Below are 11,858 nucleotides of genomic sequence, written 5' to 3' on the forward strand. Positions count from 1 at the left end.
CTGACTGGCCTGTAGTTCCCCGGGTCCTCTTTCCTCCCCTTTTTGAAGATGGGAACCACGCTGGCCCTCTTCCAGTCCTCCGGCACCTCTCCAGAGCACCACGAATGTTCATAAAGCCGCGCCAGGGAACTTGCAATGACCCCAGCCAGTTCCTTTAGGACTCTAAGGTGACTAAGGGCCAGTCTCCAAGGCTAAGTGCAGACAGTCAGAAAGCCTCAGGCTGAATTGATTCAGTCTTTACAGGTTAGTATAAGCTGCAAAGATTGAACTAATAAGCAAACAAACAGGCATTCACTTTTGAGTCAGGAAATGCAGCCACATGCCTGTAGTGGCTCAAGCCAGAAGCAGGAGGGTGCTAAAGCATGGCTTTCTGGCATGTAGACAGCATGGGCTTTGAGTTCACTTCCTCTTCTTGCTGCCCCCAAGGTCTCTTGGATTTGCAGTCTAGACTCACAACAACAGGACTCTGCAGTGTTGCTCATCGCTACCTCTTCTGCTTCCAGGTGCCTCTGGGATTTGTAGTCCACAGTTGCAGCCAGCACTGAGTAAGCAGGGTAGGGCAGCTCCGTACTCAGGGGAAGGGAAGTTTAACCACCCTCCCTGGCCCCAGACCTCAGCAGGGGCTTGCCTGGGGGAGGAGGGCAGTGAGCCAGCCCTCACTGCTCCAGCTAGGGAGCAGAGGGGTGGGAGCAGAGGGGTGGGATCCCTGCTCTCTGGAACAGACAGCACAGCCCAAGGCTGCAGGGCATGCTGGGATGCTGGGGGACTCTGATTTAACTTGAACCAAGAAGAGGTCTGGGACAGAAGTTTCATAAATCAGTTTGACCTAAATCAATTAAGTCTGATACTGCATTCAACCAGGTTTATCTTAAACCAGTTTCATCCACTTTGAAACTGATTTATGTGCACTGAACTTGTATTCTGTTACAGGTTTAAACCAGTTTTTAATCACTTAAGCTGGTTTATGAGTAACTTCTGTCCCTAGCCCAGCTGTGCAGCCTTGACCCATGTAAAATGTCCTACTTCAAATCAGACAGTGTATGTAGGTGCTGAAGTAAGGATCCCTCACTTCAGCCACCTGCATTAGCTCATTTTGACCTGAGCAACTCATGGGCTGAACTGCGGTCCAACTGATGAGATGCTATTACCATGTCGCGCGACCATGGCTCTAATCCTGGTTCTGACACTGATAAATTATGTGACTGTGGGCAATTCTCTGAACCTCATTTCCCTGTCTTTAAAAAGGGGATAATAACATTTGTTTTTATCCTACCTTTTGTCTGTTTTGTCTAGTTAGACTGTCAGCAGTGAAGGGCAGGGGCTGCTCTTGCTTTGTGCAGTGGAGCACAATCACAGCTTCTAGGCAATGGGATAATAGACTATAATTATGATGGTAGGAAAATGGGACTAGATGGATCATTGGTTTAGCCCAACACGTTCCTGTGTTCGTAATTTATATTTTTAAATAGCATCTGTACTCAACATTGCCTTCTTGCCCAAAGCGTTTCTTTCAACATCTTTGAGGGTTTGTTTGACCCCAATAAGCCTGTTTGCTTTCCTGGCCCTTTCTGGAAGCTGCAAGGTAAAATTGTTGCCAGAATTCCACTCCTTGCGTTCTGTATGACTGATCACATAAGTCTCTCCCACCTCCTGGGTTTAATTAGCTGTAATTTTGATTTATACCATTATTTGCATGGAGGGTAGAATGGATCAGCTCTTCCAAGGGAACAGCAACCTGTAAACATAAACAAAGGGGCTTTTGTCAGCTATTAATGGAAACATTGATTAATCTCCCATCACGTTAGTAGCCTGCCGAAAAGCTCATAAAGCAGCAAACAAAATTGTTCATTAAACTGCTCGGCTGCTGGAGCCAGGATATTGAATGCGAAATGCACATTAAGTGCATTTCAGCAGTGTGGTGCCTCCCAAAGCCAGTACAATTCCCTTCCATCCTCTGGTTCAAACAGTCCTGTGTGGGGACATTTTTAACATCCTTCCCTTTCATTTTTCTGCAGATGATGCCAGCTCAGGAAAGGACAGCCAGGTACCTGAAGGCTCCAATGGAGAATATGAAGACCATTCTGGAAAGCAGTGGGGTAAGGAAGAGAGGAGGGGTTTTTTTTCTTTATATTTCCTTCATATCCCCATCAGTGCTAGCCATCATAATCAGAACCAAAGAAGTGCACTCAATGGATGGAAAAGGCCAGGTACAAAATTCAGTGCAAAGACCGATTTGTTATTAGCAATGGTCAAATATCAAATACTCTCCACTGAATGGTTATTTGACCCCAGCAGTCTTTCCTGCCCAGAGCAGGGGGGCTGGACCTGATGATTTCACGAGGTCCCTTCCAGCCCTAAACTTCTGTGAATCTGTGAATGCATCAGTCTGAACTGATCTACTCTGATTTCAGTGTTGCTTTGCCCCATGAAATGTGGCTTGTGACCCACAATGGATCTTTGGCTCCCTCTCAAGACAGTTTTGTCCTGAATTCATTCCCTGGGCTGTGGTTTTCCCTTACACATGCAGCCTTTTGCTGACCTCAGAAGGGTTCTCCATGACAATCGTATTGAAGTTTACTCTGCGGTTTTAAAAAGGCACCCTGGGCCGGCGTATATTTGCTCCCCCTGAAATTGAGTGGGAGCTTTGATTTCATGAAGGGCAGAGTTGAACCAATGCTAAGCATTTCTGAAAATCTCATTTTTCACTATTTTTAAGGTAAATTCAAGAACTTCTCAATGCTGAGAGGTGCTAGAACTTAGGGTTTGGGTGGATGCTATTCTAGAGCAACAGCAGCTATTATAATTCAAACCAGAGCAGAATTGGTTTAAGTTGTCTAAGTCCAAGGTTTGGGTTAAGCTCTCCTCTAAAAGAAAATAAGCAAAACAGCTGTTGGCCGCCACAGACACGGGTGAGATGTGAACCGACACTTCAGAGGTGTCACTAGCTCAATGTTGCTTTTGCAGCACAGTTTCATTGATCCCTTTTTAATATTTTGTTTGTTGATGATGTGTGACACGTGGGTGAGTGGCCATCTACCAGCTTCCTGGGTGTCATCATGCCATGCAGCGTGGCTAGGTAGTATCTTCATGGCATAGTAAGGATGGAAAGCATTTGCTTCAAAGGGGCAAACCTATACCAGCTGAGCTAAGAAGAGTCTCCTCCAGGAGCTGGCAGTAGAGAGTCAATGGCAGTATTGTGTTACAGTTCAGATTCTAGGCAGAAAAGGGCAGTATTACACTGAGAAGACAGGGCTTGGACCAGTCAAAGAGATTGTGCTTGTTTTCTTGTGAAGGGTTCAGGTTCGATGGAGGGGATGTGTCATTTTGAGACGAGACAAGTTTGACAAGGGGAGACAGAGACGGGAGGAATAACTGGGTCATTCCTCACATTAGGAAAAGAAACCAGTGCAAATCTCTATTCTTGCCTCATTTCTCTGAGGAGGCAAGAGGAAAAATAGGATTCCATGGCTGGTGTGCCCCCTGGAGGTAGTTTTGGCTGGTCTTAATAAATTAGGCATCTGCATATGTAGCATTAACTCTCTCCATTTCACGGCATGACACTTGGGACTAATCCATTCGCTTGTGAGATATTCCTCAGGGAAAAGAATCTGTTCAACTAAGACTCTGTGCGACATCCCTTTGTGAATTATTTCCTTTTAATTAGGCTGATGAAGTCTTCCAGTAAACAAAATTTCAGCAAGAAACCTGCCCACACTGTCCTGTTGTCTCTCTTGACTCATGCTTTCCCTCAGCCTTTCTTATGGCAGTGTTTAAAACTGTACCAATGTGCAGTCTGTGTGTACAAAGCACACTCTGAGTGGTGTAGCTGGACTGTTGTGCAAGGTATAAATAACATAGAGATGCTTTGTAATGGGGAGCTCGGGCAGTTCATCAAGCAAAAGTCTTGTCCTGATTTGGGGACAGATATTTAGTAAATGCAAACTCATGGCCCTTTATGCCTCTCTCTCCTGCTCTCTCACTCTTGCCTCTCTGTTTCTTCCCTCTCTGTATCTCTCCTTCTTTCTCCTTTTGTTAACTGGCCTCTCTGAACTTATCCAATTCAGGCTTTTGTCAAGGAAACATTTCAGGACTGTGTAAATGGGATCTGGTTTCAGTATACTGCACACAGGATGGAGCAGCTTTGGAGGCCACAGTAATCACTTAACCTTCAGAAGAAAAAAAAAAAAAAGCAGCCTGCGAAGTATTGCTTTACCTGCAGTGTCTGGGAGAGGGATTGTAAAGCAGGTGAACATAAGATTTCAAACAAAGATTCTCAGAGCCCAGAATGAGAGTTAAAAGCAGAGCTGCTGTTAACCGGCGCAGTGAGGAAAGATGCCGTTTCTGTTTCACAATATTGTACCTGCCCAGTGAGGGGAAAAAAATAATGGAAATATTTGCCTGGAACCAGAGAGCGGGTATGGGCAGTGACACGGGATTATTAACTCATCAGTCAGTATGAAAAATTATTAGTAGATATGCCTCTTCTTGACCTGCTCCGTGATATGTTGACCCTGGTGCTGGAATGCCATCCCGTGGATATGTAACCTTACATGGGCCTGCCCTGCATGCGCTCTGACTAATTTATTGCCTTATTAGAAGATAACAATTTAGACGCATTTCACGGCTGGCTGTTAACCTCTTCCTTGCCCCACAGACAGGCATTCCACGTCCATAAAGGCAGCACCCTGCAGCTCTATTAACATGTGGGTCCCAGGGCTGGTGCTTAAACCTCATGCCCTCGAGTGCTCACAGTGTGAGGTGCCGTAGGGGTTAATTAGCTCTCCGGGAGCACGATTGTTTGCACTGGAAGGGAAGCCTCCTGTTTCAGAAGATGATCAAGGGAATACCCAGCGATTTACACACCAAAAACTATGGCATGGGCTAGTATGTCACACTTGCTGGCTCAGCTGTCGCTGCTAGTACATTCGTGCCGAAGCTGCTCCACTTCATTAGATTACACATGAAAGGCTGTGCATGGAGAGCAAAGCATTTCTGCACAAGAGTTTGAAATAACATGACATGGCTGAGACCCAAAAGGACAGCCAAGGGGCAGGGGGTGGCAATGGAGGCAGGTGGCTGTTCACACAAGAAAGGACCCTGAAGATGTACTATTGGGTGTTTCTTATCAAGAGGATATGGCTCAGTCTAAGGCCAGTGTGTGGGGGACATACCCAGACCTCTGAGGGGACTGGCTTCTTTCTTCCAAATGTATGAGGAGAGGCTCGTGGACTGACAGTCTTGCTCACAGGGAGCTGCATACCAGCCTCTTCCATCCCTGAGTGCTGACAAGAGCCAGAAACCAGTCCTTGGTCTTTTCTGGGCATAAGGACTGCTCATCAGCTAATGTCCTCTGGGCATCTTGTGGATGTGGCTCCCCCACTACAGCAGCATGATGCACCTTCCTATGACGAATAGTGAGATTCACCCAATTCACCTGGGGAGCTCTGAGAGAGAGACTCCCGCCATTCCCCTGGCGATGTTAGTGCTGCTCTACACCAGTGCAGGACTTGATAGCACCAGTCAACCCAATGGCTAGGGACGGAAGTTACTCATAAACTAGTTAGAATAATCAGAAACTGGTTTAAACCTGTAACAGAATAAAAGTTCAATACACATAAACCAGTTTAAAAATGGCCAAAACTGCTTTAAAATAAACCTAGTACAATGTAGTACCAGACTTAACTGATTTGGGTTCATGGAACTTCTGTCCCAGATCACTTTATGGTTTAAGTTAAATCAGAATCCCCCAGCATGCTCTGCAGCCCTGGGCTGTGTGCTCTGCTCCAACAGAGCAGGGCTGGCTCTGCCCCCAGTTGCCAGCAGGGACTTTTCCATCCCCAGCAGCCATGAGCAGGGTGGATTTCCCCACCTCACCTCCTTCTTGGCTGGGGAATCAACCCAGCTTCTAGCTGGGGCAGGAGACTAATGCCCACATTGCCAGCTTCCCCCCTCCTCTGGGCATGGGGTGGGCATTTTTGCTCCCTGCCACCCACCTCAGCTGGCAGGGGCAGCAGGGCCCAGCTCCTGGGCAGGGACAAGGCCACAGGCTGCAGCTCTGCCCAGGAGGCACAGGGCAGCCAATGCTCTGACCCCCTGAGCCAGCTTCAGTGAAGCAGCGGTGCTAGGGGCCGTGCTCATTTGGTGGCTTCTGGGACGGCAGCAGGGGTCTGGAAAGGGGGTGGGAGAGGGAGGAGGAGGAGGCTGCTGTCTTTCCTTCCCATCCCTTCTCAGCTGGCCTGCCGGCTGGGCAGCAGATATCACCAACTGATTGGCCTGGCTGCAGGGAAGCTCGCAGTCCCACCTGAGCGGGGAGCCAGGGCAATCACGTGGCTGCACCCCCTCCATGGCTACTGGGTCAGCTGAGGAGAGAGTAGGGGAAAGGGAAACAGCCCCCATTATGGGCTTCCCACGCCCTGTGATGGGCACAGCCTGGCTGAGGGTCCAAAGCCAGGGTGAGAGGGAGCTGTTTCCCCCCCCACTCCCTCCTTAGCCAGTCTGCAAGCTGAGCTGGGGCATGGCCGGATGATCAGGCTGGCTCCCGGCTCAAGTGGGAGAGTAAAGCCCCCACTGTGGGCTTTTCTGCAGCTGGGGGCTGGGTCAACCATCTGGCCATGCTCCCTGCTTTGCCGGCAGGGCAACTTCAGAGCGAGTGGGGGGCAAATGCCCCCCTACCCTAGCCCAGCTTTGGACCCCTGGCTGCGCTGTGCCCGGCACAGGGGGTGGGAAGCCCTCAGTGGGGGCCATTTCCCCCCCACACACACACTCCCTCCTCAGCTGGTCTGGTGGCCAGGTGATCCGGGCAGCTCCTGGCTCGGGTGTGGGAGTAAAGCCCCCACTGCAGGTTTCCCCGCAGCTGGGGGCTGGGTCAATCACCCGGCCATGCCTCCTGCTTGGCTGGCAGGCCAGCTGAGGAGGGAGTGGGGGGGTGGGGGGTGGAAATGGCCCTTACTGAGGGCTCCCTCATCCCTGCACCTGGCACAGTGTGGGGGACCAGAGCTGGATGGGGGGCCATTCCCCCCCACTCCCTCCTCAGCCAGCCTGCTGGCCAAAGAGGGAGCATGGCCAGGTGATCAGCCCAGCTCCTGGCTCCAGGTTGAGCAGGGGAGAGAAGAACCACCCCGCTAGGGGTTCCCCTCTTCCTTCTTCCCCAACATTGGGGAGACCCCAGCTGGGGGTCCAGGTGGAAGGGAGGGTTCAGCCAGCCCAGACTGAGGAGGAGGCGTGGCTTGGGGGACTGGCTCCAGGCATGGGGAGAGAGGGGAAGAGGCGCTTTGCTGGACGCTTCCTCCCTCCCCACTTTCCCCTTTGCAAGGGAGACCCTGGCTGGGGTCCAGGGGACAGGGTGGGTTTCCCCCCAGGCCCGCTTCTCAGGCTCCCTGGACTGAGGAGGGGGCATGGCTAGGGGGACTGGCTCTAGGCACAGGGATAGAGGGACAAACACCCCACTGGGGGCTTCTCTCCTCCCCCAGCGCTAGGGAGACCCCAGCTGGAGGTCTGGTGGGAGGTCCCTCCTCAGAAGACTGGAAGCTAAAGAGGGGGCTTGGCTGGGGAAATCACCCAACTCCCCCACTGGGTGTCAGGCTGGGAGGTGAGGTCTAGTGCCTCCTGGTGCCTGGTATGGGCCACTGCAGGGCTCTGGCTCCCTTTCACTTTTGAAAAGCAAACTTGAGTTCACTTTCTTATGGGTTCAAGGTGCTTTACCTTGGTGGCCATGGCAGCACAGTGCTCCCTCCTGTGCCAAATCCTGCCCACTGAGCCGTGGAGGCAGCTTCTGCCTTGAGCTGGTCCAGCTGCAGCCCTGCACCCTGCTGTGGGCACAGAAATCTGGGGAGGCCCATGACCTCCCACCTCCCCATTGCCTGTGCACACACCTCCCCTTCCCCACACACCCACCCCTTTCCTCACACACTGGGAGGCTGCAGGCAGGGGGCAGTAGGTCAGGAGTGAGGGGCACCAACAGGGCTGGGGTGGCTGTGTGCTGGGAGTGAGGGACACCAGCAGGGCAGGGGAGGGGGTGGTGGCTTGGGCATGGACAGGGGTAGGGCACTGGCATATCAGGGCTGCTGAGTGCCACAAAGCAGCAGGGGGAGGAGGGGAGCTACAGCTGGACCTGCATCCTGATGAGTGAAGGGGGCAGGGGGAGCTCTAATTTTCCATGATTAAAAAAACCAAAATCAAATGCCAAAATGTATAGGTATTTAGAATTTATTTTATTATAATGACCAAGACACTGGTAGGCTTCTGAATTTCTTTAAATATATCAATAAAACATTGTGTTCAACTGATACCTATATATAGAAGGTGTGTGTGTGTGTGTGTAGTGATATTTCATTTTAATTGTGGAAAAATGTGGATTTGGGGTTTTTAAATCAGAGAATTTGGGATTTGTCAATAGAGAAAACCAGGATCTCTGCTGATTATCTTGAGACATGCAGTTTGTTTGCTGCTGCTGGGGCTGGGAGGAAGATCTCCTAATTGAGATTTTATTAGGCTGGTGGGGAAGGGTGCGTCACTGGAAAGACAGTGGAAGGAAAGGACTTGGAATTTAAAGAAAGAAAGGATCAGAGAGGATATTGCCAGTGAAGAAGGTAGCACACAAGAAAGCACAGAGGCGCTTGGCTCTGGGCCTAAGCAGAAAAATGGTGGGAGTTAGGAAACAAGGAGGAAATAGGGATGATGCTGCGTAGAGCCAACGGGTGCAGGAAAGAAGTTAGAATGAGAAGAGGGGACCATGGTCCATGGGTAGTGAGAGGAAGGTGATTTTTCAGGATTATTTTTGGAATAGAAAGAGTCTAGGTAGGACTCAGGCCTAAGAGAATCAATTAATAGTAATTGGAGGAACTAGGGTTAGCAATGTTCCTGGTTATTGTACAGCACAGTTTGAGTGCTTGTGGGAATTTCTGCTTTCTTCTAAATTACTCCACGCTGCTGTTAGTTATGATTCTCGCCTTGAATCCAGCATGTGAAGACATTTCTACATTCTTAGGACTATTGTATTTTTCAGTATTTTGATCGGTTAGACCTTCTAATGGTTATACAGGAAGGATACTCAGCAAAAGTAATAAAGCCACTTGAATAAGACTGTGTCACCTCTTTTCCCCTGAAAAGGGACAGAGAAAGTCATTAAACAATAATTGAAATTTGATGGGAGTTTAATGGTTAATTTCCTGTGGGTCTTTAGAAGATTGTATCCCATTATTTCTGAATTGAGGATTTGGTTCCATGTGAGCTTCCACTTGAGAATTTGTTCTTTTGGGTGCAGTAGTGAAAATATTTGTGCTTCTCCATCTCTAGTAAGGTAAGGTTGGAACATAACCCACAACTCTTCGTCAAGTCTACTGGTAGCTTGAGGAGTACTGCATCTGCTACTTGGGTTACGTTGGGTTATAGTTCTTACTAATCACAAAAGTCTGTGCCATGTTTTGTTCTTGCAAGTGGGTTTTTTTTTGCTGTGTATACTTCATAAAGCAATGCTGGGTGAATCTTGGAAGGTTCAGATCAGCGTGGAAAAGCCTGAATGTCCAGTCATAGTCCAAACCTATGGGCTTGGCAGAATTGGTATAGCAATCTGGAGAGAACTAGGTTAGTTTCCCAATTTCCCTGACTTTGTGGTATGGTTGACTATGTTTTGAGAGATGCTGAGCCCTCTCTTCTCTCATTAAAGCTGGTACGTGCTGGAGGTGTTTAGCTCTTCACAGAGAAATCATGAAAACAGTCAGCCTTGGGGGACTTTTACCCGTCTGCTTCTGATCACAGCTAAAACCAGAGAATATAAAGCATCAATGCCCAAAACACGATAGTAACTCTAATGTAAACTGTGTGCACTTGTACACATGATGAAGCTCTGCTCTGACATGTGCTAATTAGCATGCATCGGAGCACACTTAATTAATCGAGTCTGCTGGTCCATGCTAATTAGCATGCTCCAGCAGCCTCCGTGTCATGTATATTCAGCATCACCGTGTTTCAGAATGGTGGCAGGGGCGCTTTAACTAAAGCTCATCGAATGAACTTTATTGCAAACGCTCTCACCACCATTTTGAAGCGTGGGATGCTGAATACACGTGACCCTGCAGGCAGTTTAATTAGAGCAGCTCACAGAGTTGCTCTAATTAAAGCGCCCACCCCCCCACCCCAGATCACATGTATAGACACCATCCATGTCTAAATTCTGTCTTCAGTTATGGCACCGAGACATTGACCTATATCAGTTAGGTGGGTATTTGGCCCAGTACTTATGGCAGTTGGTTCAAGCAATGCAACTATATTACAGATTATCTCAGCTTTAAAATTTATGAACCTACATAGGACCTACTTTACTGAAGGAAGCTGTCTTTGCCAGTGTATGCACTAGTGATACATGGGCACTCCTGGCTTATTTGGAGCTAGATGCCTCAGAAATGAAGAGGGCAGAACCAGCTGGCGGCAGAATCACCCCCTGGCTGTATCATCCATCATGGACCTTGCCTATTATAGTCAATGTTTAATGTCTTTTGCAGCCCGGCCCAGGTTCACACAACCGGCCAAGATGAGGCGGAGAGTGATCGCACGTCCTGTTGGGAGCTCTGTCCGCCTGAAATGTGTTGCCAGTGGGAACCCACGACCTGACATTACCTGGCTGAAGGACAATAAGCCCCTCACCCCGCAGGAGATTGGGGAGAACAAGAAAAAGAAATGGACATTAAATTTGAAGAACTTGAAGCCGGAGGACAGTGGCAAATACACGTGCCGAGTGTTCAACAGAGTTGGGGAAATTAATGCAACGTACAAAGTTGAAGTAATCCGTAAGTACTGCTTTCTGGGACATAGCACCAAAATCGGTGTGCACTGGGTATCTAAATGCACAGAGGAAACTAGATGGGGAGGTGTTGCATGCGTCACTGAAGACAGAGAAGCCATTCTTCACAATCAATGATAGAGAGGTCTGAAGCATGGGCAGGACATAATCATATCCTGGATAAATACAGGTTACTGTGTCTGGGGAGAAAGGCTCCCAGAGTGGGCGGGAGATGCATGGGAATCAGTACTGTCCCTATGACTGGAGACCACAGTGTGATATGCCTTCAGAGAAAATCCCGGACAGCTAACATAGTCACTTCAAGGGCCAGAGTACTCTGCTTCTAGATCCACTAATGACTTTGTTGGAGTCAGGTAAGGCCTTTCATATGTCTGAGGAGAGTTAGAGAAGTAGTTTAAGTGTATACAGCTGCCACAGGGTTACACTGAATGGCATTAATCAATGGAGAGCTTAGGCTGGATGTCAGGCAGAAGATACCTCTTCCTACAGAGCAGTCATGCAAGAGAATTTATAGAAGCCCTGTCACTGGAGTCATTACCCAGACAACCAGATTTCTAAAAGTATTTAAATGCTAGAAGATGCAGACTGACACAGAGGGGGAGAGCCAAAAACCCAGTCAGTTTCTGCTGCATCTTCAGTTATGTGAACATCTTTGAAAATCTGGCTTTTGAAATAGCAGGTGATTATCTTGTTCCTATCTAACCTTTCTGCTTCTGTGGCGTTAATCTCCTGTCTTCAACATTATTATCTGAGATGATGATAGTGAAAAAGCGACCCAGTCTAAGGGAGGAAGAGCTCCTATTCCAAAATCATGTTTTGTTTATGATATCATAGGATGTTACCATGGAAATAATGATGAAACTGCAAGTTCAAGAAAAAGGAGAAGATAGGCAGGGGGAAAGATCAAATACCAAATCATCAGTGATTTGGACGAGGGGGTAAAAAGCACCCTGTTCAAATTTGCTGATGACACTAAGATGTGTGGGGACGTGGGCACACTAGAAGGAAGAAGCAGGCTACAATCGGACCTAGATAGGTTACAAGGATGGGCGGATGAGAA

General features: G+C 48.6%; 1 protein-coding gene across 2 annotated transcripts in view; it reads left to right on the plus strand.

Annotated features, from left to right (window-relative positions):
- The window catches only part of FGFRL1 (fibroblast growth factor receptor-like 1), a 312,078-nt gene that overhangs the window by 283,643 nt on the left and 16,577 nt on the right, over positions 1-11,858 (plus strand). For both annotated transcript variants that reach the window (XM_019526169.1, XM_019526170.1), the window contains exons 4-5: positions 2,016-2,096; positions 10,500-10,784. In XM_019526169.1, the coding sequence (XP_019381714.1) occupies positions 2,016-2,096; positions 10,500-10,784 (366 nt within the window). The remainder of the gene's footprint in view (positions 1-2,015; positions 2,097-10,499; positions 10,785-11,858) is intronic.

This window comes from Gavialis gangeticus, unplaced genomic scaffold, assembly GCF_001723915.1.
Source record: "Gavialis gangeticus isolate Ggan-Ray unplaced genomic scaffold, GavGan_comp1, whole genome shotgun sequence".
Classification (NCBI taxonomy): Eukaryota; Metazoa; Chordata; order Crocodylia; family Gavialidae; genus Gavialis; species Gavialis gangeticus.